The sequence below is a fragment of the Zonotrichia albicollis genome, chromosome 23 (assembly GCF_047830755.1).
Source record: "Zonotrichia albicollis isolate bZonAlb1 chromosome 23, bZonAlb1.hap1, whole genome shotgun sequence".
Lineage (NCBI taxonomy): Eukaryota > Metazoa > Chordata > Aves > Passeriformes > Passerellidae > Zonotrichia > Zonotrichia albicollis.
In genome coordinates this window covers 891,195-918,457 of record NC_133841.1, presented here as the reverse complement: position 1 = coordinate 918,457, position 27,263 = coordinate 891,195, and the positions used below count along the sequence as shown (strand labels likewise).

Below are 27,263 nucleotides of genomic sequence, written 5' to 3'. Positions count from 1 at the left end.
CCGCCACCCTGCAATTCCCGGCCCGGTCCCCACAATTACCGGGGGGCCCCGCCCGCTGCGGCCGGACCGGCCCCCCCCGCCCGTGCCCGCCGCTATTTTGGGGACAATTCGGGCGTTTTTCTCACTCGGCGCCGAGCTTGGTTTTGGGGACAGAACCTCCCCCTGCCCAGACGGGCTCGGTTCCACAAGCCCGGAGCGGGCCCGGGGGGGGCACCGCGGTTTTTGTTGCTTTTTCCCGATTTGGCAACTTTGGGCAGCTCCCCCCGCCCCTCGGAAAGGGGGCGTGGCCTGAGCTGGGCCCGCCCCTCCGCGGCGGGGAAGCTGCGCCGCCATTGGCCGCGCGGGCGATGACGTCGGCGCACTGCAGCGGCTCCGCGCGGCCCCGGTGGCGTCGCTTTAAAGGGGCCGCGCTCGCGGCAGCGCCGGCGGCGGCACCGGCCCCGAACCGGCCCCGAACCGGCCCCGGAGCGGCCCCGGAGCGGCCCCGAGCCCGGGCTGCCCCCGCGCCGCCCCCGCACTCTCCGGCACCGGGGCGGGCCGGGCGCTCCCGGCAGGTTCCGACCCGGTAAGGAGCGAGAGGCGGCACCGCGGCGGTACCGGGAGATGCCGGATCCGCAACGGCTGCTGCCGGTACCGGCGGGTGTCCCCCCGGCTGGACCCTGCCGGGATCGGATGGTGCCGGTACCGGGGGTCCCCACCCGGCGGGATCCTGCGGGAGCCGAGCGGATGGTGCCGGTACCGGGGGGTGCCGGTAACGTTGGACCTGCCGGTACCGGGGCGGCTCCTGCCGGTACAGGGGGGGTCCTGTTACGGTTGGACCCTGCCGTGACTGGGGCTGATGGTGCCGGTACCGGGGCGGTCCCCACCCGGTTGGACCCTGCCGGTACCGCTGCGGCTGCTGCCGGTACCGGGAGGTGCCACCGGGGCACGGAGCGGCCGCGATTCATCCCCGCCGGTACCGGGAGGAGCCGCGGAGCTCGGGGAGGGGCCGTGCCGGTACCGGAGCCGCTGCCAGCCCGGTGGCACCGGGGGATCCCCGGCGGGATCCGGGACCGGGGCTGGATCCCCCGAACCGCCGCGTTCGGGGCCGAACCGGGGCTGCGGTAACGCCGCAATTCCCGGCAGGAAAAACAAACCCGGGAAAGCCGGAGCAGCCCCGTTACCCGAGGTGACCCGGAGCGCTCCGCCCCAGCCCGAGCCCGGGAATTCGGGGGGAACCCGGGGCTGGCGGGACCCGCTCCGAGCGCTCCTTACCGGGAATTCCCGTTAATTCCCGTTAATTCCCGCATTTCCTGCTCTTTCGGGTTTAATTCCAGCGGCGGCGGGATCGTGTCCCGGTCCCGGTTCTCTCCCCGCTCGGTTTCCCGGGAATTCCGCCCCGGAGCTGGAGCTCGCTCCAGGGCAGGAGTTGGGTCGGAGTTCGGTAAAAACCCGAACGTTCCGCGCACCAAAATTTGGGGTTAAAAACCTCCGGACCGGGCACGGGCAGAGAGCGCGGGGGGCGGAATTCTCCGGTATCCCGGCACTTCCCGGCTCCGGGAACGCTCCCGGTACCGGCGCTTCCAGGGCCGGCAATTCCCGGTCCCGGCTCCCCGGTCCCGCTCCTCTCCGGGTTCGGTGCCGGTTTCGGGGCACCGGGAGGGCGCGGGCGGCTCCGGCCCCTCCTCGCTCGGTTCTGGGCACAGAAATCCCCAAAACCCCGAAACCGGGGCACGAACCGCACCGGGAAACGATCCCGGCATTTCCCGGCGCTTTCCCTCCCGCAGCCCGAGCTCGGGGAGGTGAAACCTCGATCCCTGAGCCATTTTCCCGTTTTCCCGTTTGTTTCCCGTCCCTCCGGCTCCGCTTTTTTGGGGGAAAACGCGGCTGCTTCGCTTCCCAGGGGAGCCCCTTTTATTTACGGGAAGGCGCTCGCGGCTCCCCCATCCCGCACCGAAATTCGGGATTCGCTCCCGCCGGGATTTCCCTTCCCGCACCGAAATTCGGGATTTTCTCCCGCCGGGATTTCCCTTCCCTTTGCTTCATCCTGCACCAAAGTCTGGGATTTTCTCCCACCGGGATTTCCTTTCCCTCTCCCCAATCCCGCACCGAAATTCGGGATTCGCTCCCGCCGGGATTTCCCTTCCCGCACCAAAATTCGGGATTTTCTCCCGCCGGGATTTCACTTCCCTTTGCTTCATCCTGCACCAAAATCTGGGATTTTCTCCCGCCGGGATTTCCTTTTCTTCACCCCCATCCCGCACCGAAATTCGGGATTCACTCCCACCGGGATTTCACTTCCCTTTGCTTCATCCTGCACCAAAATCTGGGATTTTCTCCCGCCGGGATTTCCTTTTCTTCACCCCCATCCCGCACCGAAATTCGGGATTCACTCCCACCGGGATTTCCCTTCCCGCACCGAAATTCGGGATTTTCTCCCACTAGGATTTCCCTTCCTTCTGCCCAATCCCGCACCAAAATCTGGGATTTTCTCCCGCCGGGATTTCCTTTTCTTCACCCCCATCCCGCACCAAAATTCGGGATTTTCTCCCAGCGGGATTCCCTTTCCTTTGCCCAATCCCGCACCAAAATTCGGGATTTTCTCCCACCGGGATTTCCCTTCCTTCTGCCCCATTGGGAATTGCAGACCCCGGGCTGAGCTCTGCTTTGTTGGGGTGGGATTTCCTTGCCCACATCCTGAGGATTTTGGGGTTTTTTGGGATGCCCGGAGCCCCCCCAGCCCTCAGAGGATTTAAATCCCGAAATAACCCACGGGAACTCAGTCCCCAGACAATCCTGGCTCCGGTTCTGGGGCCTGTTTTGATGCCATTTATCGCGGGTTTGGGGCTGTTTTGGGGCGGTTTTGGGACAGATTTGGGGCCGGTTTTGGGGTGGGTTTGGGGTTGATTTTGGGACAGTTTTGGGGCGGGTTTGGAGCCGTTTTTGGGGCAGGTTTGGGCCAGGTTTGGGGGTGGTTTTGGGACAGGTTTGGGGCTGATTTTGGGACAGGTTTGGGGCTGGTTTTGGGACAGGTTTGGGGCTGTTTTGGGGACAGGTTTGGGGCTGGTTTTGGGGCTGTTTTGGGGCGGGCTTGGAGCCGTTTTTGGGGCAGGTTTGGGACAGGTTTGGGGCTGTTTTTGGGACAGGTTTGGGACGGTTTTGGGACAGGTTTGGCGCTGTTTTTGGGACAGATTTGGGGCTGGTTTTGGGACAGGTTTGGGACTGATTTTGGGACAGGTTTGGGACTGATTTTGGGACAGGTTTGGGACGGTTTTGGGACAGGTTTGGGCTGGTTTTGGGGCCGTTTTTGGGGAGCAGCTCCTGCAGCCGCATCTGGGGATGCTCCCAGCTCCTGCCCCTGGAACTTTTCCCACCCCACAACCCCAATTTCTCGGGCCCAGAGGTTTTTTTGGGGCACTTTCACTCCCCGTGCCCACCCCAATGTCCCCAATGTCCCCAGGGCTCTGTCCCCCCTCCCTCCCAGCCCCACAGACCCTCCCTGAGCCTTCATCCCCAGTTATTTCCTCGCTGCTGGCAGTGACCAAGCAGTGACCAAAATTCCAGCTCCTCTTTCCTGTTCAATCCCATTTTTTTTCCCTTTGGAAGCCGCTCCCAGCCCGGCTGTGGCGTTTTTTGGCTCCAGATCCTGTCTGTAAATAAACCCTGCAGTTCTGATGGGCTTTTTTTAGCAAATAAACACGCAGCGTGCGGCTCCAAGGCCTCACAAAAAAGGGATTTTTCCACAATTTCCAGCCCGGGTTCCACCCCGGGCTCCGTTTCCCTGTGCCAGGTGCCGCAGGGTTTCTGTTCCAGCCGAGTCACGGATGGAGTTTGTGCCCAAAATAGCCGGGAGCGGGCAGGGATCCAGCGCAATGCCCACAAATCACCTTCCACAGAGCCCCGCGATCCTCCCGGCCCGGCAATTCCCCCATTTCCAGCCGCAAAGTGAATTTTGGGGAGGGTTCCCTCGCCGGGGACCACCAGGGGTCGGCAGAATTCCGCTTTGGTTTCATTCCCGGAGAATTTCTGCGTTTAGGAATTACCCTGGGAGAAAATCGGGGTGGGGGGGGTTGGAGCAGGGCCTTTTTCCCTCCTTTCCTTTCCTTTCCTTTCCTTTCCTTTCCTTTCCTTTCCTTTCCTTTCCTTTCCTTTCCTTTCCTTTCCTTTCCGCACCTTTCCGCACCTTTCCGCACCTTTCCGCACCTTTCCTTTCCTTTCCTTTCCTTTCCTTTCCTTTCCTTTCCTTTCCTTTCCTTTCCTTTCCGCACCTTTCCGCACCTTTCCTTTCCTTTCCTTTCCTTTCCTTTCCTTTCCTTTCCTTTCCTTTCCTTTCCTTTCCTTTCCTTTCCTTTCCTTTCCTTTCCTTTCCTTTCCTTTCCTTTCCTTTCCTTCCCTTCCCTTCCCTTCCCTTCCCTTCCCTTCCCTTCCCTTCCCTTCCCTTCCCTTCCCTTCCCTTCCCTTCCCTTCCCTTCCCTTCCCTTCCCTTCCCTTCCCTTCCCTTCCCTTCCCTTCCCTTCCCTTCCCTTTTCCCTTCCCTTCCCTTTCCTTTTCCCTTCCCTTCCCTTTCCTTTTCCCTTCCCTTTTTCCCTCTTTCGCTGTTTTTCTCTTCCCGTTTTTATTTCCCCGCCGTTCCCTCGCGGTTTTATTCTCCCCTCGTTCCCCCAGCCTGGACAGAAGCTCCGGGGCTCGGGAATTTTCCGGGATTGACGGAATTGCCCGGGATTGACGAAATTCGCTCTTTCCCGCAGCCCTGGGCCCGGGATGGTGCCAGCATGAGGAGGTGCTGCCAGGCCGTGGGGCTGCCATGCCTGTTTAAGGTCAGTGCCACCGTGCCCAGGTCACCGCTGCCACCCCGGGGGCTCCCCGAGTTCCACAATTCCGGAATTCCACCCCGGAGCGGCCGGGAAGGGCTGGTTTGGGGTTCATGGAATGAATGGGATCCCCAGGATGGCCCAGCCCTGCTGGACACCCCAAAATCCACCCCGGGCACCCCTTGGGAACGGGAACAATGCCCGGCTTGTTCCGCCCTCTGGGGGAGGAATGGTCCCTAAAGTGCCCCCTGGACCCCTCAGGCTGTCACCGCTGTCCCAGAGGTGGCTCAGGAGCGGGCAGGGCTGTCCCTCTGTCCCTCCTGTCCCTCTGTCCCTCCTGTCCCTCTGTCCCAGCTCAGGTGTCCCCGGTGTCCCCCCCTGTCCCAGAGGTGGCACAGGAGGGCAGGGCTGTCCCTCTGTCCCTCCTGTCCCTCTGTCCCAGCTCAGCTGTCCCCGGTGTCCCCCCCTGTCCCAGAGGTGGCTCAGGAGCGGGCAGGGCTGTCCCTCTGTCCCTCCTGTCCCTCTGTCCCAGGTGTCCCCCCCTGTCCCAGAGGTGGCTCAGGAGCAGGCAGGGTTGTCCCTCTGTCCCTCTGTCCCTCCTGTCCCTCTGTCCCTCTGTCCCTCTGTCCCAGTTGTCCCCGGTGTCCCTCCCTGTCTCAGAGGTGGCACAGGAGGGCCGGGCTGTGCTGTCCCTCTGTCCCTCCTGTCCCTCTGTCCCTCCTGTCCCTCTGTCCCAGCTGTCCCCGGTGTCCCCCCCGTCCCAGAGGTGGCTCAGGAGGACCGGGCAGGGCTGTGCTGTCCCCCCCAGGTGTCCCCCCCAGGTGTCCCCCCCAGGTGTCCCCGCCCGCGTGTCCCCGGTCCGAGCCCGCCCCGGCTGATCCCGGAGCTTTTCCCAGGCCGGAAATGGCTGATCCGGGCGCGCTGTCCCCTCCCGGCACAGTGACCGCGGTGCCCTCGGGCCCGGATTAGCCCCGGGCCGATCCCGATCCCGCTCTGGGCAGGATGAGGCTTTGGGGCCGGCCTGGCACGGGATTAACCCGGCCCGGCCCGGCCCGGCCCGGGGCCAGCGGGGTTTGTCCTGCCTGGCACGGACGGTGACAACGAACCCCAGCGTCCGTCTGTCCTGTACCCCAATAACAGCAGGGTCTGTCCCAGTAAGAGTGGGGTCTGTCTGTCCATCCCACACCCCAATGACACCAGTGTCCATCCCACCCCCCAGTAACACCGGTGTCTGTCTGTCTGTCTGTCCATCCCACACCCCAATAACACCGCTGTCTGTCTATCTGTCTGTCTGTCCATCGCACGCCCCAATAACACCACTGTCTGTCTGTCTGTCTGTCCATCCCACGCCCCAATGACACCAGTGTCCATCCCACCCCTGAATAACACTGCTGTCTGTCTGTCTGTCTGTCTGTCCATCCCACACCCCAATAACACCGCTGTCTGTCTGTCTGTCCATCCCACGCCCCAATGACACCAGTGTCCATCCCACCCCCCAGTAACACCGGTGTCTGTCTGTCTGTCTGTCCATCCCACGCCCCAATAACACCACTGTCTGTCTGTCTGTCTGTCCATCCCACACCCCAATAACACCGCTGTCTGTCTGTCCATCCCATGCCCCAATAACACCGCTGTCTGTCTGTCTGTCCATCCCACCCCCAGTAACACCGCTGTCTGTCTGTCTGTCTGTCTGTCCATCGCACGCCCCAATAACACCGCTGTCTGTCTGTCCGTCTGTCTGTCCATCCCACACCCCAATAACACCGCTGTCTGTCTGTCTGTCTGTCCATCCCACCCCCAGTAACACCACTGTCTGTCTGTCTGTCTGTCCATCCCACACCCCAATAACACCGCTGTCTGTCTGTCTGTCCATCCCACACCCCAATAACACCGCTGTCTGTCTGTCTGTCTGTCCATCCCACCCCCAGTAACACCGGTGTCTGTCTGTCTGTCCATCCCACCCCCAATAACACCGCTGTCTGTCTGTCTGTCTGTCTGTCCATCGCACGCCCCAGTAACACCGGTGTCTGTCTGTCTGTCCATCCCACCCCCAGTAACACCGCTGTCTGTCTGTCTGTCTGTCCATCCCACCCCCCAGTAACACCAGTGTCTGTCTGTCTGTCCATCCCACACCCCAATGACACCAGTGTCCATCCCACCCCCCAGCAACACCAGTGTCTGTCTGTCTGTCTGTCCATCCCACCCCCCCAATAACACCGCTGTCTGTCTGTCTGTCTGTCCATCCCACACCCCAATAACACCGCTGTCTGTCTGTCCATCCCATGCCCCAATAACACCGCTGTCTGTCTGTCTGTCCATCCCACCCCCAATAACACCGCTGTCTGTCTGTCTGTCTGTCCGTCCATCACACGCCCCAGTAACACCGCGTTCTGTCCGTCTGTCCGTCCCGCGCAGGGCGTGGGCATGGCCGGCCCGCGGGCGCCGCCGCGTTTCCTGCTGGTGTTTGACTTTGACGAGACCATCGTGGACGAGAACAGCGACGACTCGGTGGTGCGGGGCCGGGCGCTGCCCGAGCGGCTGCGGCACAGCCCGGCGGCCGGCGGCTACAACGAGCACATGCGGCGCGTGCTGGCCTTCCTGGGCGAGCAGGGCGTGCGCCCGGCCGAGCTGCGCGCCGCCTACGAGCGCATCCCGCTGGCGCCGGGCATGGCCGAGCTCTTCCAGCTGCTCTCCAAGCACCAGGAGCTCTTGGAGATCGTGCTCATCTCCGACGCCAACACCTTCGGCATCGAGGCCAAGCTGCGCGCGGCCGGCGCCCGCTCGCTCTTCCGCAAGGTGTTCAGCAACCCGGCCAGCCTGGACCGGCGCGGCGTGCTCACGCTGGGGCCCTACCACAGCCACAAGTGCCTGCGCTGCCCGGCCAACATGTGCAAGGCCAAGATCCTGGCCGAGTACCTGGCCGAGCGGGCGCGCGAGGACGTCGAGTTCCAGCGCGTGCTCTACGTGGGCGACGGCGCCAACGACTTCTGCCCGGCCGGGACGCTGACGGCGGCGGACGTGGCGTTCCCCAGGAAGGGCTACCCCATGCACAGGCTGATCCAGGAGAGCCAGGAGAAGCAGCCGGGCGCGTTCCGGGCCGCCGTGGTGCCCTGGGAGTCGGCGGTGGAGGTGGCGCGGTACCTGCAGGAGCTGCTGCGCAAGAAGTGCTGAGCGAGGGAGGCGGCTCCGGGCACGGCTCCGTTCTGGGATGTTCTTCTGCCTTTCCTGGCTCCATTCCTGGGATGTTCCTCTGCCTTTCCCGGGATGTTCTCCCACTTTTCCCGGCTCCATTCCCGGGATGTTCTCCTGCCTTTCCCAACTCCATTCCTGGGATGTTCCTCTCCCTTTCCCGGGATGTTCTCTTGCCTTTCCCAACTCCGTTCCTGGGATGTTCCTCTGCCTTTCCCGGCTCCGTTCCCAGCTCTGGGCCCGGCTCCATTCCCGGGATGTTCCTCTGCCTTTCCCAGCTCCGGGCCCAGCCCCATTCCCGGGATGTTCTCCCTCCTTTCCCAGCCCTACTCCCGCCCAGTGAAGCACTTTCTGCCAGCCCTGGCCCTGCCCGGCCCCTGCGCCCTTTGCCCACCTGAGGGGGTTTCTGGTGCAGTTTTGCTTCCTCCCCCTTTTGACCTCAAAAGAATTCCTAAATTTCAGCAGCCAGATCCCTGCGGGCTGGGCACGTCCTCGCTCCTGCCATCCTCCCCTGGCCGTGGGCTCTGATCCCACTGGGAATTCCATCTGGGAAATCCCTGATCCCACTGGGAATTCCATCTGGGAAATCCCTGATCCCACTGGGAATTCTGGATGGGAAATCCCTGATCCCACTGGGAATTCCATCTGGGAAATCCCTGATCCCACTGGGAATTCTGGATGGGAAATCCCTGCTCCCTGGGCTCCTCTCCTGCTCCTGATCCCATTGGGAATTCCACCTGGGAAATCCCGGATCCCACTGGGAATTCTGCATGGGAAATCCCTGCTCGCTGGGTTCCTGATCCCATTGGGAATTCCACATGGGAAATCCCTGATCCCACTGGGAATTCCATCTGGGAAATCCCTGATCCCACTGGGAATTCTGGATGGGAAATCGCTGCTCGCTGGGCTCCTGACTCCATTGGGAATTCTGGCTGGGAAATCCCTGATCCCACTGGGAATTCCACCTGGGAAATCCCTGCTCACTGGGTTCCTGATTCCATTGGGAATTCTGCATGGGAAATCCCTGCTCGCTGGGCTCCTGATCCATTGGGAATTCCACATGGGAAATCCCTGATCCCACTGAAAATTCTGCATGGGAAATCCCTGCTCGCTGGGCTCCCGATCCATTGGGAATTCCACCTGGGAACTCCCGGATCCTGCGGGCCCCTCCTGCCCCAGGGAGGGTCAATCCCCCTGACCTGGGCCCCCCCGAGGTGCCCCAATCCCCCCGGGGTCACTTCTGGGTCCCCAGAGGCCAAACCCCCCCCCCTCCCCACCGCAGTGTTAATTAATTAATTAATTCCCCCTTCTAATTGCACTCTGCAGGGCCACCTCCAGGGGTTGGCTCCTCCTGGATCTATCCCGGGTTTATCCCGGGTTTATCCGCAGCCTTACCGGCCCCCGAGGGCGGCCCCGGCTCCCCCGAACCCGGCAGGAATCGACCAAAGCAGCCCCGAGTTTGTTCCTCCTCCCTCGGACTGTGCGGAACTCAAAGCCATGGAATTAAAGACACAAATGTGTGTGAGACGGACAGAGCTCTGTATTGCGGACAGACAGACAGACAGACAGACAGGAGCCTGGCTGGGACACAGCTCTGAGCTGCACCGAGGGGGCTCCTGCTCTGGATCCTGCTCTGGATCCTGATCCTCGGGCCCTGGAGATTGAGGGATGGCTCTGGAGCAGCAGGGTGGGCAGGGGATGGACAGGGGATGGACAGGGCATGGACAGGGGATGGACAGGGGATGGACAGAGGATGGACAGGGGTGGAATTTTGGAGCTGGAGCACCCCTGGAGCAGCAGGTGGGACAGGGGATGGACAGAGGATGGACAGGGGACATTCTGGGATGGGGTTTTGGGGCTGGAGCATCCCTGGAGCCCACGGGGACAGCGAGCTCTGCTCTGTGCCCAGGGTCCTGTTCTGGGTTGGCATCCAGGACTGGGATCCAGAGCTGGGATCCAGGGTTGGGATCCAGAGCTGGGATCCAGGGCTGGGATCCAGAGCTGGGATCCAGGGTTGGGATCCAGGGTTGGGATCCAGGGTTGGGATCCAGGGTTGGGATCCAGCACAGGGATCCAGGGTTGGGATCCAGGGCTGGGATCCAGAGCTGCCCCCAGGATCAGCTCCCTCCCTGCCACGTTCCCAGCTCGGTGTCCTTGGTGTCCTCCTGCCGTGGGGCCACCACTGCGGGATGGGGACATGGACATGGAGCCACCTATGGGGGACAGGGACAGGGACATGGAGCCACATCTGGGGACAGGGACATGGAGCCACCACAGGGCACAGGGGACAGGAGTGGCTGTGGCACCACTGGGCATGGCAGGGGCTGGGCCAGGGGACCCTCTGTAAGGGGGTTTGGGACCCCCTGTACCCCTCCCCAGGGGTTCGGGACCCCTGTACCTCCTACAGGGGTTTAGGACACTCTGTACCCCTCCCCAGGGGTTTGGGACCCTCTGTAAGGGGATTTGGGACCCCCTGTACCCCTTCCCAGGGGTTCGGGACCCCTGTACCTCCTACAGGAAGCTCTGCGGGGCCCACGGGGGCTCCTCTGCGTCCGGGGGCGGTGGCAGGGCCAGGTCCCCAAAGTCCGGCTCAGCCGGGGGCGGCGGGGGCAGCTCGAGGTCATCGGGGGCTGCCAAACCCCAAAAGGGGCGAGGGGTGAGGGATGGGGACGGGGCACACGCTGCCCCCCGTGCCCCTGTCACCCCCCGGGCACCGGGCACTCACCTGGGGGCGGGAGCTCCGGCGGGGGCACGGCCAGGTGGGCAGGGGGAGGGGGCAGCAGGTGCCCAGGGAGGGGCGGCGGAGGGGGGATGGCAGTGCCAGGCGGGGGTGGCACCACAGGAAGGGACGGTGCCATTGGGGGTGGCCCTGGTGGGGACGGTGCCATTGGGGGTGGCCCTGGTGGGGACGGTGCCATCGGGGGTGGCACCACAGGAAGGGACGGTGCCATCGGGGGTGGCACCACAGGAGGGGACGGTGCCATCGGGGGTGGCACAGGAGGGGACGGTGCCGTCGGGGGTGGCCCTGGCAGTGGTGGCGGGGCAGGAATTCCGTCCCCAGGAGGTGCCAGGGTCCCGCTGGAGCTGCGGGGAAGGAGCAGCAGGGTCAGGGTGGGGGTCCCTGTGTGTGTCCCCACCTTGAGCACAGGCACTGACCCGTGCCAGGACAAGGTGGCACCGTGTGGCATCTGCAGCTGGGCAAACCCTTCCCCACCCCGTGCCCCATTTCCTATAATTCCCATAATTTCTATAATTTCCCATTATTTCCCATCATAATTTCCCATTATTTCCCATAAATTCCCATTATTTCCCACAATTTCCCATCATAATTTCCCATAATTTCCCATTATTTCCCATCATTCCCATAATTTTCCATCATAATTTTCCATCATAATTTTCCATCATAATTTTCCATCATAATTTTCCATCATAATTTCCCATTATTTCCCATAGTTTCCCATAATTTCCCATTATTTCTCATCATCATTTCCCACCGTTCCCCCTCTCCCTAAAGGACATCCTTGCCCTGCCAGGGCAGCAAATGCCCCAAACCCCATTTTTCCCCCAAACCCCGTTTTCCCCCCAATCCCTGTTTTTCCCTCCAAACCCCGTTTTCCCCAAAAACCCCATTTTTTCCCCCAAACCCCGGTACCTGGGGGGCAGCGGGGAGGAGCCGCAGGAGCCGCTCGGGAGCTTCCCCGGGGGAACCACGGGCGGCTGCACCGGCTCGGGGACACGGCTGCTCCTCCTGAGGGGATCAGTGGGACCCGTGGGATCAATGGGATCAATGGGATCAATGGGTTGGGATCATTGGGATCAATGGGATTCATTGGATCAATGGGATCAATGGGATCATTGGGATCAATGGGATCATTGGGATCAATGGGATCAGTGGGATCATTGGGATCAATGGGATCAGTGGGATCCATGGGATTGATGGAATGGGATCAATAGGATCAATGGGATGGGATCAATGGGATGCATGCGATCAATGGAATGGAATGGGATGGAATGGAATGGGATGGGATGGAATGGAATGGGATGGGACGGGATCAGTGGGATAGAATCAATGGGATCCACGGGATCAATGGGTGGGGATCAGTGGGATCAATGGGATTGATGGGATGGGATCAATAGGATCAGTGGGATCGATGGGATCAATGAGATTGATGCGATGGGATTGACGGGATCAATGGAATGGGATGGGATGGGATCAGTGGGATAGAATCAATGGGATCCATGGGATCAATGGAATCCATGGGACAGGATGGGATGGGATCAATGGGATGGGATCCATGGGATCAATGGGATCAATGGGTTGGGACGGGAGGAGGTGGGACCCCAACAGAGCCCACCCTCACCCACGTGCCCCCGCCCCTCGGTGACCCAGCAGTCCCAGTCTCACCCCAGCGTCCCCGCAGCCTGGGCCGAGGAGGATTTGGTGCTTTTGCGAGCCAGGGTGCCGGTGCGGGACAGCTGCGTGCTGGTGTCCTGTGGCATGGGACACACGGACATGGGGACACATGGACATGGGGACACACGGACACATGGACACACGGACATGGGGACACGGGGACACATGGACATGGGGACACACGGACACGGGGACACACAGACACGGGGACACGGGGACACAGGGACACACGGACACATGGATACACAGACACAGGGACACACAGACATGGGGACACACGGACACGGGGACACACAGACACATGGACACACGGACATGGGGACACACAGACATGGGGACATACGGACACGGGGACAGGGGGACACATGGACATGGAGACACACAGACATGGGGACACACAGACATGGGGACACACAGACACAGGGACACAGGGACACGGGGACACACAGACACGGGGACACGGGGACACAGGGACACACGGACACATGGATACACAGACACAGGGACACACAGACATGGGGACACACGGACATGGGGACACACGGACACGGGGACACACAGACACATGGACACACAGACACATGGACACACAGACACAGGGACACACAGACACAGGGACACACGGACACATGGACACGGGGACACAGGGACACAGGGACACACGGACACGGGGACACACAGACACATGTGGGTGCCATGTGGGGCCCGAGCAAGAGGCGCCGGGGGCTGCGGGAGGCACCGGGGCGGCCCCGAGGCGGCGGCGGCACCGTGGGAACCGCGGCAGCGCCTGCCCCGAGGCCTCCGTGGGGTTTCCGGTGTGGGGGAGGATCCGTGGGGCTCAGAGGAAACTGAACCCTCCTGCGGGGGATTTCTGCAGTGGGGGAGGATCTGTGGGGCTGGGAGGCCTCCAGAGCCCTTTTGTGGGCGCCTTTCAGAGCTGGCAAAGGCTCCACGGGGCTCTGGGGCTCCCAAACCCCTCCTGTGGGGGATTTCTGCAGTGGGGCAGGATCTGTGGGGCTCCCAAACCCCTCTTGTGGGGGATTTCTGAGGTAGGGAAGGAACCCCAAAATCCCAACCTGGAACCAATAAAATCCAACCTGGAACCCCAAAATTCATCCCAAGAAGCCCAAAATCCAACCTGGAACTCTGAAATTTGGGAACCCCAAAAATCCATCCCAGGGACCCCAAATCCCAACCTGGAACCAATAAAATCCAACCTGAGATATAGAAACACCTGGAACCCCAAAATCCATCCCAGGGGAAGGATCTGTGGGGCTCCCAAACCCCTCCTGTGGGGGATTTCTGAGGTAGGGAAGGATCTCCGGGGCTCTGAGGCTCCCAAACCCCTCCTGTGGGGATTTCTGAGGTAGGGAAGGATCTCAGCGGTTCTGAGGCTCCCAAACCCCTCCTGTGGGGATTTCTGAGGTAGGGAAGGATCTCTGGGGCTCCCAAACCCCTCCTGTGGGGATTTCTGCAGTGGGGCAGGATCTGTGGGGCTCCCAAACCCCTCCTGTGGGGGATTTCTGAGGTAGGGAAGGATCTCTGGGGTTCTGAGGCTCCCAAACCCCTCCTGTGGGGGATTTCTGAGGTAGGGAAGGATCTCTGGGGCTCCCAAACCCCTCCTGTGGGGGATTTCTGAGGTAGGGAAGGATCTCAGCGGTTCTGAGGCTCCCAAACCCCTCCTGTGGGGATTTCTGAGGTAGGGAAGGATCTCTGGGGCTCCCAAACCCCTCCTGTGGGGATTTCTGCAGTGGGGAGGATCCATGGGGCTCCTAAACCCCTCTTGTGGGGGTTTTCTGAGGTAGGGAAGGATCTCTGGGGTTCTGAGGCTCCCAAACCCCTCCTGTGGGGATTTCTGAGGTAGGGAAGGATTTCAGGGGCTCCCAAACCCCTCCTGTGGGGATTTCTGAGGTAGGGAAGGATCTCCGGGGTTCTGAGGCTCCCAAACCCCTCCCGTGGGGTTTCCAGAGCTGGCAAAGCCCCTGTGGGTGCGAGGCTCCCAAAGCTGAGCGGGCATGGACAGACCCCAGTTCTCCATGGAGGAGGGGTCAGAGCCACCCGTGCCCCCCTCAGGGGACACCAGGGACTGATGAATGCCACCCAAGGGCCCCCACCTTGACCCCGTGGCCCACGCCGTCCAGCACGCTGAAGTTGAGGGGTCTCCGGTAGTAGGGCTCCAGCACGGGGGGCTCCGGCGGGGGCAGAACCTTCTGGAAGCTCAGGCACCTCCTGGTGACGGTCAGGGCGCCGATCTCGCGCCGCGACACCTTCTCCTTGTGGATGTCCACGCTCTGCCGAGGTGACACTGTCCCCAAAGTGCCACCCAGGCTCTCCCCCCTGCCCCTGGGTGCCACAGGGCCCCTCAGCAGTGTCCCCAAGCTTGGGGTGCCCACAGGACCCCTCAGCAGTGTCCCCAATGTCGGGGTGCTCACAGGTCCCCAAGCAGTGTCCCCAAGCTCAGAGTGACCACAGGACCCCTCAGCAGTGTCCCCAAGCTCAGAGTGACCACAGGACCCCTCAGCAGTGTCCCCAAGCTCGGGGTGCCCATGGGACCCTGCAGCAGTGTCCCCAAGCTTGGGGTGCCCACAGGACTCCTCAGCAGTGTCCCCAAGCCCTGGGTGCCCATTGGGACCCTGCAGCAGTGTCCCCAAGCAGTGTCCCCAAGCTCAGAGTGACCACAGGACCCTTCAGCAGTGTCCCCAAGCTCGGGGTGCCCATAGGACCCCTCAGCAGTGTCCCCAATCCCTGGGTGCCCACAGGACCCCTCAGCAGTGTCCCCAAGCTCAGAGTGACCACAGGACCCCTCAGCAGTGTCCCCAATGTCGGGGTGCTCACAGGGCCCTGCAGCAGTGTCCCCAAACTCCAGGACCCCACAGAACCCCTCAGCAGTGTCCCCAAGGCCAGGCCCCAGCACGGGAACAGTGTGACAGCCAGGCCCCAGCACTCTGAGCTCCCACTCGCAGATTTGGGGACACTTTGGGCCGGGCAGGTGTGACAGGGAAAGCCCCGAGGCCATTCCTGGGGCTGGCTCTGCACTCCCAGCGCCCGGGGGCTCCGCAGCCCCTCGGAGCCGCCCACAGCCCCTGTCCCCGTCCCCTCCCGGTGCCCTCGGTCCCACCTGTGCCACGCAGGTGACATCGGCCTCCAGCTGGCGCAGCTGGGCCGCCTGCAGGTCCATGAGGCGCAGGAAGGCGCGGGCCAGGCTGCTGACCTGGTAGGTGACACTGGCCAGGGACTGCGTGCTCAGCGCCATCGTCTCCTGCAGCGCCCGCCGCTTGTCGTCGGCCTGCGGGGACACAGCCCGGGGCCGTGGGACGAGAAATCACCGCCCGAACCCCCGAGGGGTTTCCTTCTGCTTTCCAAATGCCTCAACTTCCCCCGGGCCCGGCGGCGGGGGTGCGGGAATGAGGGCCCGGGATTGCACCGGGAATGAGGGCCCGGGGTTGCACCGGGAATGAGGGCCCGGGATTGCACCGGGAATGAGGGCCTGGGATCCCACCGGGAACGAGGGCCTGGGATTACACCGGGATTCCACTGGGAATGAGGGCCCGGGATTCCTGCCGGGAATGAGGGCCTGGATCCCACCGGGAATGAGGGCCTGGAATTCCTGCCGGGAATGAGGGGCCGGGATTACACCGGGAATGAGGGCCTGGGATTCCACCGGGAATGAGGGCCTGGGATTGCACCGGGAATGAGGGCCCGGGATTGCACCGGGAATGAGGGCCCGGGATCCCACCGGGAATGAGGGCCTGGGATCCCACCGGGAATGAGGGGCCGGGATTACACCGGGAATGAGGGCCCGGGATTGCACCGGGAATGAGGGCCCGGGATCCCACCGGGAATGAGGGCCTGGGATCCCACCGGGAATGAGGGCCCGGGGGCTCCGGGGGTCACCGAGTGCCCGGCTCAGCCTCGGGACAGCCCTGGGGAGGGGACAGCCAGAGACAGAGCCCGCGTGTGGCACGGCCGGGGTGGCAGCGGCAGTGTCGGAGCTCTGAGCCGTGCCAGAGCCGTGCCAGGGCCGTGCTAGGGCTCTGAACCGTGCCAGGGTTTGCTCTGAGCCGTGCTGAGCCGTGCCGGGGCCGTGCCAGGGCTCTGAACCGTGCCGGGGTTTGCTCTGAGCCATGCCAGGGTTTGCTCTGAACCGTGCCAGGGTTTGCTCTGAACCATGCTGAACCGTGCCGGGGTTTGCTCTGAACCGTGCCGGGGTTTGCTCTCAGCCCTGCCGGGGCTCGGCTCCCAGAATAGCTCCGCTCATTTCCCCTCGGTTCTGCCCCGCCGGCTCCGGGCCCCGCGATGGCGGAGCCGTCTCGGGGCAGGCAGGAGCCACGGCCGGGCCCCGGTGGGCTCACGGGGAGCCCTGCCCGGCTGGGAGGGACAAAATGGGCATTTTCCTCCTGATTCCATCTCCTAAACTTGGTGGGCCAGGCAGGGAGCAGGAGGAGGAGGAGGATGAGGAGGAGGGCAAGGAGGATGGGGATGGGGATGGGGATGGGGATGGGGATGAGGATGAGGAGGACAAGGAGGATGGGGATAGGGATGAGGATACGGAGGAGGATGAGGAGGACAAGGAGGACGAGGAGAAGGAGGATGAGGATGAGGATGAGGAGGATGAGGAGGACAAAGAGGAATGGGGATGGAGATGGGGATGAGGAGAAGGATAAGGAGGACAAGGGGGATGGGGATGAGGATGGGAAGGATGAGGATGAGGATGAGGATGAGGATGAGGACACCAGCACAGCTTCACGCTTGCCCTGCACACACAGGTGCCACCTCCCAGACCCTGTGACCCCCACCTGTCCCCAGCCCCCTCCCAAAGCTTCTCCAGCGTTACCAACCCCCCCAGAGAGCCCCCCCTGCCCCCCAAAGCCCCCGGGCGCTGCCGGGGGGGGCACAGGAGCAGCCGGGGCACCCAGCGGGGAGCGGCGGGACCGGAGCCAGGGGATGCTCGGGGCAGCCGGGCCCGCTCCAGCATCGCCCCCGGCCCGGCTCAGCCCAGCCCGGCTCGGCCCGGCCCTCACCTGCAGGTAGTTGCTGTGGCAGTACTCGGCCACCCTGAGCAGGTTCCCGTGCTGCTCCCGCAGCCGCTCCCGGCCCGCGGGGATCTCGCTCAGCCGCAGCCGCTCCAGCTCCGACATCGCCCCGGTCCCGTCTCAGCCCCGGCCCCGGTCCCGGCCCCACTTCCTCCCGGGCGCGATTTGAAGGCGCTGCCGGTGCTGACGCAGGGCCCGCGGGCGCCGCGGTGTCCCCGTTCCCCCCCGGGACTCCCCGCCCTGCCCGGGACAGACGGGGAGGATGGGAAGGGTGTGAGGCACGGGAACCGGGAGGCAGCGCCGGGAGGAGCCCACGGGGATCCCGAACCCAGAAGGATGCAGACCCCAAAATTATGCAGACCCCAAAAGGATGCAGACCCCTAAAGGATCCCGACCCTAGAAGGATCTCGACCCCACAGGGACCCTGACCCCAAAGGATCCAGACTCCAGAAGGATGCAGATCTCAGAACGATGCAGACCCAAAAATGATCCCGACCCCAGAAGGATCCTGATTCCACAAGGATGCAGACCCCAGAAGCATCCAGACCCCAAAAGGATGTAGATCCCAAAAGGATCCAGACCCTGAAAGGATCCAGAACCTGAAAGGATCCAGACCCAAGAAGGATCCTGAACCTAAAAGGATCCCGACCCTAGAAGGATCCCAACCCCAAAGGGACCCTGACCCCAAAAGGATCCAGAGCCTGAAAGTGTCCCAACCTCAGAAGGATCCCGACCCCAGAAGGATCCCAATTCCACAAGGATGCAGACCCCAGAAGCATCCAGACCCCAAAAAGATGTCGATCCCAAAAGGATCCAGACACTGAAAGGATCCAGAACCTAAAAGGATCCCAACCCTACAATCACCCTGACCCCCATCTGTGCCACCAGTGAGCCCGGTGAGCCCCGATGATTCCAGGTGAGCCTGGGTGAGCCCGGGTGAGCCCCGGTGAGCCCCAGTGAGCCCCAATGATTCCCGGTGAGCCCCAGTGAGCCCCGGTGAGCCCCAATGATTCCCGGTGAGCCCCGGTGAGCCCCAGTGAGCCCCAGTGAGCCCGGGTGAGCCCCGGTGAGCCCCTGTCAGGGCACAGCGCGTCCTTGGCCCGGCCCGTTCCCATCCCCGCAGGAAATTCCCGCTCGGGAAGCCCCGGCGGCCCCAGCTCCGCTCCCGCCCCGCCCCAGGTGCTGCCCCGGCGCCTCCCGGGCTCCGGCCCAGCCCCGGCCCGGCCCTTCCTGAGCCCATCCCGAGGGAAGTGATGGATTTCCTGCGATCCCGCTCCGAGCGGCACCGGCGGCTCCCGAACCGACCCCCGAACAAACCGGGGGGAACCGCCGGGACCCCCGGGGTCAGTCCTGGGGTTAATGCCGGGGTCATTCCCGGGGTCATTCCCCGGGTCAGCCCTGGGGTCATTGCTGGGGTCAGTCCTAGGGGTCAGTGCTGGGCTCATTCCCAGGGATCACTTCCAGGGGTCACTCCCGGGGTCAGTCCTGGGGTCATTCCCAGCAGTCACTCCTGGGGTCACTCCTGTGGTCACTTCCATGGTCACTCCCAGTGGTCACTCCCGGGGTCACTCTCAGTGGTCACTCCTGGAGTCATTCCCAGGGGTCACTCCCAGGGTCATTCCAAGGGTCATTCCCGAGTTCACTCCTGGGTGGTCACTCCCATGGTCACTCCTGGGATCACTCTCAGTGGTCACTCCCGAGTTCACTCCCGAGGTTACTCTCAGTGGTCACTCCCAGGGTCATTCTCAGTGGTCATTCCTAGGGCCACCCCCAGTGGTCACTCCCAGAGGTCACGTCAGGGGTCATTCCCAGGGATCACCCCGTGATCCATCCCAGTGGTCACTCCTGGGGTCACTGCCGGGGTCACTCCAAGAGGTCACGTCAGGGGTCATTTCCAGGGATCACTCCCGTGGTCACTCCCTGGTCACTCCCACCTCTCGGGCAGGACTCGGCCACTCCCCGGGCAGTCCCGGGGGTCTCCCCGTCTGTCCCGGCCGGACCCCCAGCCCCGCTGCCCCCCCGGCCCGATCAGGCCGGGCTTTGTGGGCCGGGCCGGGTTTGGGGCTAATTCCCAACACCTGACCGGCTTAGGCCGCTGAGTCCATTATCAGCTTAGCGGCAAAGACATCTGCTGCCGGTACCCCGAGCCGCAGAGCAGCAGCTCCTGCGCTCTCCTGTCTGTCCTGTCTGTCTGTCCTGTCCTGTCTGTCCTGTCTGTCCTGTCCTGTCTGTCCCCTCCCGTCCCTCCATGGGGCTCTGAGCAGCCCCGGCACGCACAGGGGCGGCCCCCGGCCCCCAGGTGAGTCCCTCTGCCCCATTTGGGGATCAGGAATTGCTCCCTCCTGGGTCTGGGGGCTCTCAGGGCTGGTGGTGACCCCAGGGATGTGTGGGCACGGGGAGGAGCACGGGGCACGCTGCCACGGGGTTTTTTTGGGGAAAAAGAGCTGGGTTTTCCTAAATTCCACGGTCCCAAAGCTTCCAGGGGAGCGCAAACAATGAAGGAACCAGCTGGAGGAAAGGAAAGCTGCAATGTGTTTAATTCCTCAGGAAGGTTGGGAAGCGTCCCAGGCACACTGGGGGGACACAATCGCCCTCAGCAATAATCCCAATAACCGGCTGTGCCCCAGTTCCAGGGCACCATGGCTCAGGACATGACCGAGAAGGAGCTGCTCAAGATGGAGCTGGACCAGCTGAAGAAGGAGGTGAAGAACGAGAGGCAGATGGTGAGTTGCCTCACTGCAGCCATGGCCAGGGCAGGATGGCCATCCCTGGGGGGCTGAGCTTCCGGGGGGCGAGGGAGAGAACCCCAGGGGCTGAAAGCCACCCCCAAAGCCAGGCAGGAGCACCCACGCTGCCCCTGAAACACCCACACTGCCCCCAAAGCCAGGCAGGAGCACCCACGCTGCCCCCAAACCTCCGGGATAGCCTGGGTGTTATTTGGGATACTCTGGCACACTCCAGGGGCGGTTTAGGGATGCCCTGTCCTGGTTCCACGTCCCGCTCCCCCACCCTGGCCCCAGTTCAGAACCCCAGTTCAGATCCCCGGTGTGCATCCCCCAGTTCAGATCCCCTGGTGCAGGTCTCTCCAGTGCAGATCCCTGGTTCAGATCCCCGGTTTGGATCCCCGGTGCCGTTCCCCAGTTCAGATCCCCAGTTCAGATCCCCGTGTTGGATCCCCAGTTCAGACCCCCAGTTCAGATCCCCAGTTCAGCTCTCCAGCTCAGACCCCCTGGGTTGGATCCCCAGTACAAATCCCCAGTTCAGATCCCTGGTTCGGATCCCCAGTCCAGCTCCCCGGTTCGGATCCCCAGTTCAGATCCCCTGGTTTGGATCCCCGGTTCAGATGCCCAGTGTGCATCCCCCAGTCCAGATCCCCAGTTCAGACCCCTCAATTCAGATCCCCAGTTCAGCTCCCCAGGTTGGATCCCCGGGCTGGATCCCCAGTCCAGCCCCCCAATCCAGCTCCCCGGTTCAGATCCCCCGGTTCAGATCCCCCGGTTCAGATCCCCCGGGTTGGCTCCCCCCGGCTGGGATCCCGGTTCCGTTGCCCCCGCACTGCCATTATCTGCCCCGGGCAGGTGTCCAAGACGGGCAAGGAGATCAAGGAGTACATCGAGTCCATGGCGGGCGAGGACCCGCTGCTCAAGGGCGTGCCCGAGGACAAGAACCCCTTCAAGGAGAAGGGCGGCTGCACCATCAGCTGACCGGCACCGCCGGTTCCTCCCGCTTCCCCCTCTCTGACCTCGGGCAGCACCGAACCGACCCTAGCGCCAAGAAACGGGACAAAAAGAAGAAATTTAACAGGAAAAAAAACCCCCCAAACCCCACCCCCGCTGCCGCCGGGGCGCCGCGGCTGAGCTTTGGGTTCCCACGAGCAAAAAAAAAGCGAAACTTCTGCATTTTCAGCAGCCTGAGCGAGCGGGGGATGGGGAGAGAGAGCCCCGAGCCCGGGTTTGTCCTTTATCCCAAAATCCCGGAGCTCCCTTCCCTCGGGATGGGCTGGGGATGCCACCAGCACCTCCTCCAGGTGCTGCTTCCCCCTCTGGAAAACCCTGGAAAATCAGCGTGGTGTCACCCGGAGCCATCCCCGAGCGCTCCTGCTGCTCATTTTGGGGTTTTTGGGGTAAATTTAATCCCTGCTTGGCAGGAAAACCCCAAGGCACAGCCAGCTCCTGAATTCAGCGGGGTAGGTTTGCTGTTTGGAGCTGCTTTGCTTTTTTAAAAAATCCATTCCCAGGATTTGTTTCCATTTAATCTCAGGGAAAACTCTCCCAAAACTGCCCCAATGCCATCGACCCCAAAAGGGAGGCAGCAATAATTTGAATTTCTGAGTCCCTTGGGGTGATGTCCCCAGCCCTGTCCCACTCCTCCTGTTCTCTCAGCCTGGTTAAATCCCAAGGAAATCCCTCTGGATCCCACCTGGAGCATTTTCCTGCCCCTGCATCCCTGCTCAGCCTCACCACGGGGCAAAGGCACTCCCAAAACCCTAAAATCTGGAGGAGAAGACAGAAAAAATGTGGATTTTCCTCAAGCAGGGGGTCCCTCCTGCAGCCAGAATCTCCTCCCCGCAATCCCTAGCCCCAAAAAACACCAAAAATCCCCCAAACAGCCCAAAATCGAGGTGGTTTTGTTCTTTTTCGCAGACGCTCAATAAACCCGCCAGCACCACCACGGCCTCTGTTTCTTGCAGGAAATACTCTCCAAAAAATAGAATTGATGGGCTTTATTTTCACTCTAAAGTGGATTTTAGAATGTATTTTATTTTATTTTATTTTATTTTATTTTATTTTATTTTATTTTATTTTATTTTATTTTATTTTATTTTATTTTATTTTAATTTTATTTCAGACCTCACAGTCCCAAGACCCAGCTTGTGACTGACGTTAGTATTTTAATGCTGCAATACTGTTTATTTTTGCCTTTAAAACACAGGTGCACAGTGGGGCTGAATCCTGCTTTTTGGTGGGGTTTTTGATGGTTCTGCTGGGAGTTTTTTTGGGTAGAATCCTATTTTTTTGATGGATTTGGTTGGTGGGGTTTTTTGGGGGATGACAGAGCTGAATGTGAGGTGCTCCATAATTAATTTGGAGATTAAGAAGCAACCCAAAGGTGCTTCTTCTTTTCCTGGCCACAGCTCCAAAACAAATTCAGGCTATTTAGGTTAAAAAATTAAAAATAATAGTATATTCTTGGCCTTGAGGCAATCGGCTCCTCCGGGGCCTGAGCTGCCCCTAATCCGGGGCGATAACCGGGCCGCGGCCGGACGGGATTGACCCGTTAATCGATGTTAAAGGGCTGGGAACGTGCGTCAGAGCCGGCTAAGCCGCCTCTGAAGGGATTCGGGACGATGCCTGCCCCACAGCGCCTCAGGGCAGCGCCGCAGGGGCCGCAAAGCGCCGTGAGGGCTCGAACCCGCCATGAGGGCTCCGCCATGAGGGCTCCGGGCGGCTGAGGGGGAGGCGGGCCACAGTGCGCTCCCAGCCAATAGCAACGCGGGATTGGCAGAGTGACGTCCGCTTAGCCAATCAGCGGTGGAGAACGGAGGGCGCGGACCCGCTCCTGGGGGAATCGGTGAAGTGGGAGGGGATACAGAGGAAGGTTACAGCCAATAGAAATGGAATATTGGGGGAGTGACAGCAGATATAGCCAATCAGCGATGGAAAACGGAGAGCACAAAATCCCCTCGGGATATACGGATTGCGGAAGAAGGAGGCGATGCAAAGAGCCCTCTCAGCCAGTAAAAATAGGTGTTTATGAGAGTGACAGACCGAACAGCCAATCAGCGCTGGAAAATAGAGACGGCGAGTCTCCCCGGAGGGCTCCGGGCCTCGCCGGTAGAAGGCGGGGAGAAGCACAACGCCAGCCAATAGAAATACAGGATTGCCAGAGTGATGTCCTGCTCACCGAATCAGCGGTGGAAAACGGAGAGTGCCCTCCGGCTGCCATCAGCCGCCTTTCTCCCGCGCCTGCGCCGTGAAGCGCGGGAGCCCACGCACAAAATGGAGCGCGGCGAGCTCCGGTGCGGCCCCGGCGCTCTCCGTGCGACCTCCGCAACCTCTCAACCTCACTGGGTCCTTTCCTGTCCCCTCCTCGGCCCCGGGGCGGCGGCGGCTGGCAAAAAGAAACACGAGGTCCCACCGAGATTTGAACTCGGATCGCTGGATTCAAAGTCCAGAGTGCTAACCATTACACCATGGGACCGCTGGATGTACCGGGAGGCGCCGCGCGCCCTCCCTATCCCTCCGCCCGCGGGAAATAGTCCCGGGTTTTCCTTGCCTTGGAATTTCGGGAATTTCGGGAATTCGGAAATTCGGGAATTCCGAAACATTCCCGGCCCTCAGAACCTCCTGGAACCCCGGTACCGCCGCCCTTCCACCCGCTGGGCCCGCCCCCAGCCCCGCCGCTCTGACTTCCACCTTTACTTTTGTGTTTTTAAACTTATTTTTGGATTTTAAACTTATTTCTGCCTTTATTCCTCTGGGGTTTTTTCCTTATTTCTCCCCCTTTCTTTCTCATTTTTCTCTATCTCCCACTTTATTTATTCTCTACTTATTCATATGTTTTTTCTTTATTCCCCCTTTCTTTCTTTGTTACCCTTTTATTTCTCCTTTTCCCACTCAATTTCTCCTTATTTCCCTATTTTCCTTCTATTTTCCTTTATTTCTCTTTCCCCTTCTCCTTTCCATTTATTTATTTAATTTTCTCTTTCTCCTTTAACTTTTCCCCATTTATTTTTCCACTGCTCCCTGTGTTCCCCTTAATTTCTCTATTTCCCCTCCTCTAGTTCTCATTTATTTTCCTATTTTTCCTTTGTTCCCCCTTTTCTTCTTGCTTCCCCTTATTTTTTCCCTTCTATTTCCCATTTTTCAGTTTTCTTCTCTACTTCCCTTTATTTCTCTTCCATTTCCCCCTCTATTCCCTAATTTTCCCCTTTTATTTATCCCTTTTCCTTTTATTATCTCCATTATTTCTTTCCCCTCTATTTTTTCTTTATTTTCCCCTCAATGTCTTTTTTGCAATTTCTCCTTTTATTTTTCTTCCTCCCATTTTTCCCTCTCTTCTTTATTTTTCTTCCTCCCCATTTCCCCTTTAATTTTCCCATTTTTCCCATTTCTTTTCCTATTTCCCCTCCATTTTCCCCTCTATTTTCTCCCTTTTAATTTCAAATTTCCCCTTTATTTTTTCTTCCCTCCTCATTTTTCCCTAATTCCTCAATTTTCCCCTTTTTTCCCTTCCCAATCCCACAAATCCACACAAACACTTTGAATTTTTTTTTTTGCTTCTTTCTCTGTTTATGCTTTTTATTTTTCACAGCGAAACAGTGGAAATAAAGCGATTTATGGCCAAAATAAAATTAATAAAATAAGGAAAACCCTCCTCCCTGGAAAAAGAACAGAGCCCACATCCATCCCAAATCCCAGGACAAGGGAAGGACGTGGATCAGGAGAGGTGAGAGGGGCAAAAAAAAGGTGAAAACAACTCAAAAAAGAGGCAAAACAACATCCCAGAAATCACAATTTTTTACCTAAAGAGCCTGGAATTTCCTGGGAAAAGCAGCGCCTTTGGATGCTCCCAAAATTCAGCTCCATCCCCGCTCCCCCCCTGCTGCCGTCACCCCCCAAAAAAACCCCAAAAGGTTGGAAAAATAGGAAAAAAATCAAATTTTAAATGTGGATTCCCCCAGCCCTGAGGGGAGGCCGGAGGGGTGAGAGGGAAGGAGGAAAAATCCAAGGAAAAATAGGAAAAAAAAAAAAGAAAAAGGAAAATTGAGTATGAAAAATAAAAATAAAAATAAAAATAAAAATAAAAATAAAAATAAAAATAAAAATAAAATCAGTCACAGCCCGAATCTGGGGCTGGTGAGGTCTGGAGCTTGCAAGGACTCAAAAATCACTTTCCTCAATGGAAAGCAATCCCATAAATCCTATTTTTTTTTTTAATCTTATTTTTTTTTTAATCCTATATTTTTTGTAAAGAATGTTTTCTTTGGAAAAAGTGTAAATTTTTTCATTTTTTCTTTTTTTTTTTTTTTTACTTTTTTTAAACTTTTTTTACTTTTTTTACTTTTAAAAAGTTTTTTTTTTTATTTTTAAATTTTTTTAAATTTAATTTTCCTTTTCTCTCCCTAAAACTACACCCGGGGGGAGTCGCCCCTACCTAGAGTCAGCTATGGCTAAGAGGTAGATCAAAAATCGGGATTGGGTGGGGATGAGGATTCCTGGGATCGTTCCTGGGAGAATTTTCAGGATCGTTCCTGGATCATTCCCAGGATAATTCCTGGATAATTCCCGGGATAATTTTCCGGGATCGTTCCTGGGGTTGTTCCAGGATTATTCCCGGGATCATTCCTGGGATCGTTCCTGGGATAATTTTCAGGATCATTCCTGGATCATTCCCAGGATAATTCCTGGATCATTCCCAGGATAATTTCCCGGGATCATTCCTGGAGTTGTTCCAGGATTATTCCCAGGATCTTACCCGGAATCGTTCCTGGGATTATTCCTGGGATAATTTTCAGGATTGTTCCTGGATCATTCCCAGGATCGTTCCCAGGATCATTCCTGGATCATTCCCAGGATAATTCCTGGATCATTCCCAGGATAATTTTCTGGGATCATTCCTGGGGTTGTTCCAGGATTATTCCCAGGATCATTCCCGGGATCATTCCTGGGATCGTTCCTGGGATTATTCCCGGGATAATTTTCAGGATTGTTCCTGGATAATTCCCAGGATCATTTCCCAGGATAATTCCTGGATCATTCCCAGGATAATTTTCTGGGATCATTCCTGGGGTTGTTCCAGGATTATTCCCAGGATCATTCCCGGGATCATTCCTGGGATCGTTCCTGGGATTATTCCCGGGATAATTTTCAGGATCGTTCCTGGATCATTCCCAGGATAATTTTCCGGGATCATTCCTGAAGTTGTTTGGGATCGTTCCTGGGATTATTCCTGGGATAATTTTCAGGATTGTTCCTGGATAATTCCCAGGATCGTTTCCAGGATCATTCCTGGATAATTCCCAGGATAATTTTCTGGGATCATTCCTGGGGTTGTTCCAGGATCATTCCCGGGATCATTCCCGGGATCATTCCCGGGATAATTTTCTGGGATCATTCCCGGGATAATTTTCGGGATCGTTCCTGGGATTGTTCTCAAGATCATTCCTTGGATCATTCCTGAGATGGTTCCTGGGGTTGTTTGGGATTGTTACTGGAATCATCACTGGCATCATTCCCGGGATCATTCCTGGGATCATTCCTGGGATTATTCCCGGGATAATTTTTCGGGATCATTCCTGAAGTTGTTTGGGATCATTCCTGGGATTGTTGCCGAGGTCGTTCCTGGGATCATTTTCGGGATCGTTCCTGGGATTGTTCTCAAGATCATTCCTTGGATCATTCCTGAGATCATTCCTTGGATCATCGCTGGATCATTCCCAGGGTTGGATTATTCCTGGGATCACTTTTGGGGCCATTCCTGGATTGTTCCCAGGATTGTTCCTGGATCATTCCCGGGATTATTCCTGGGATCATTTCTGGGATTGTTCCTGGGATCATTTTCAGGATCATTCCTGGATTGTTCCCGGGATTGTTCCTGGATCTTTCCTGGGATCATTCTCAAGATCCCTCCTGAGATCGTTCCTGGGGTTGTTTGGGATCATTCCTAGAATCATCACTGGCATCATTCCCGGGATCATCCCTGGGATCATTCCTGGGAATGTTCCTGGATCATTTCTGGGGTTGTTCCTGGGATCATTTTCAGGATCTTTCCTGGGATTATCCCCAGGATCATTTCTGGATCGTTCCTGGATCATTCCTGGGATAATTTTCAGGA

General features: G+C 59.2%; 3 protein-coding genes and 1 non-coding gene across 5 annotated transcripts; 2 read left to right on the top strand and 2 right to left on the bottom strand.

Annotated features, from left to right (window-relative positions):
• The first annotated feature begins 346 nt into the window (after positions 1 to 346).
• On the top strand, positions 347 to 8,207 carry PHOSPHO1 (phosphoethanolamine/phosphocholine phosphatase 1). Of its 2 annotated transcripts, none has more exons than XM_074557553.1 (3): positions 347 to 565; positions 4,728 to 4,796; positions 7,206 to 8,203. In XM_074557553.1, exons 2-3 carry the CDS (start codon positions 4,752 to 4,754, stop codon positions 7,959 to 7,961), a joined length of 801 nt encoding a protein of 266 aa, XP_074413654.1. In that variant the 5' UTR covers positions 347 to 565; positions 4,728 to 4,751; the 3' UTR covers positions 7,962 to 8,203. The 2 variants fall into 2 exon arrangements, with proteins under 2 accessions (XP_074413654.1, XP_074413653.1); XM_074557552.1 differs by lacking the exon at positions 347 to 565 and adding an exon at positions 3,318 to 3,965 and having other exon boundaries at positions 7,206 to 8,207.
• Positions 8,208 to 8,227: 20 nt separating this feature from the next.
• On the bottom strand, positions 8,228 to 18,310 carry ABI3 (ABI family member 3). Its single transcript, XM_074557551.1, has 8 exons — positions 17,415 to 18,310; positions 15,512 to 15,679; positions 14,508 to 14,684; positions 12,385 to 12,470; positions 11,632 to 11,727; positions 10,705 to 11,063; positions 10,488 to 10,609; positions 8,228 to 10,192 (listed from the first exon to the last, which is right to left on the bottom strand). Exons 1-7 carry the CDS (start codon positions 17,529 to 17,531, stop codon positions 10,491 to 10,493), a joined length of 1,122 nt encoding a protein of 373 aa, XP_074413652.1. The 5' UTR covers positions 17,532 to 18,310; the 3' UTR covers positions 8,228 to 10,192; positions 10,488 to 10,490.
• A 1,323-nt stretch (positions 18,311 to 19,633) lies between these two features.
• GNGT2 (G protein subunit gamma transducin 2) lies at positions 19,634 to 22,087 on the top strand. Its single transcript, XM_074557546.1, has 2 exons — positions 19,634 to 20,149; positions 21,005 to 22,087. The coding sequence occupies exons 1-2, from the start codon at positions 20,066 to 20,068 to the stop codon at positions 21,128 to 21,130; spliced, it is 210 nt and encodes a 69-aa protein (XP_074413647.1). The 5' UTR covers positions 19,634 to 20,065; the 3' UTR covers positions 21,131 to 22,087.
• Positions 22,088 to 23,555: 1,468 nt separating this feature from the next.
• Positions 23,556 to 23,627, bottom strand: TRNAQ-UUG (transfer RNA glutamine (anticodon UUG)). Its single transcript has one exon. It is a non-coding gene; the product is annotated as a tRNA-Gln (tRNA).
• Positions 23,628 to 27,263: the final 3,636 nt, after the last annotated feature.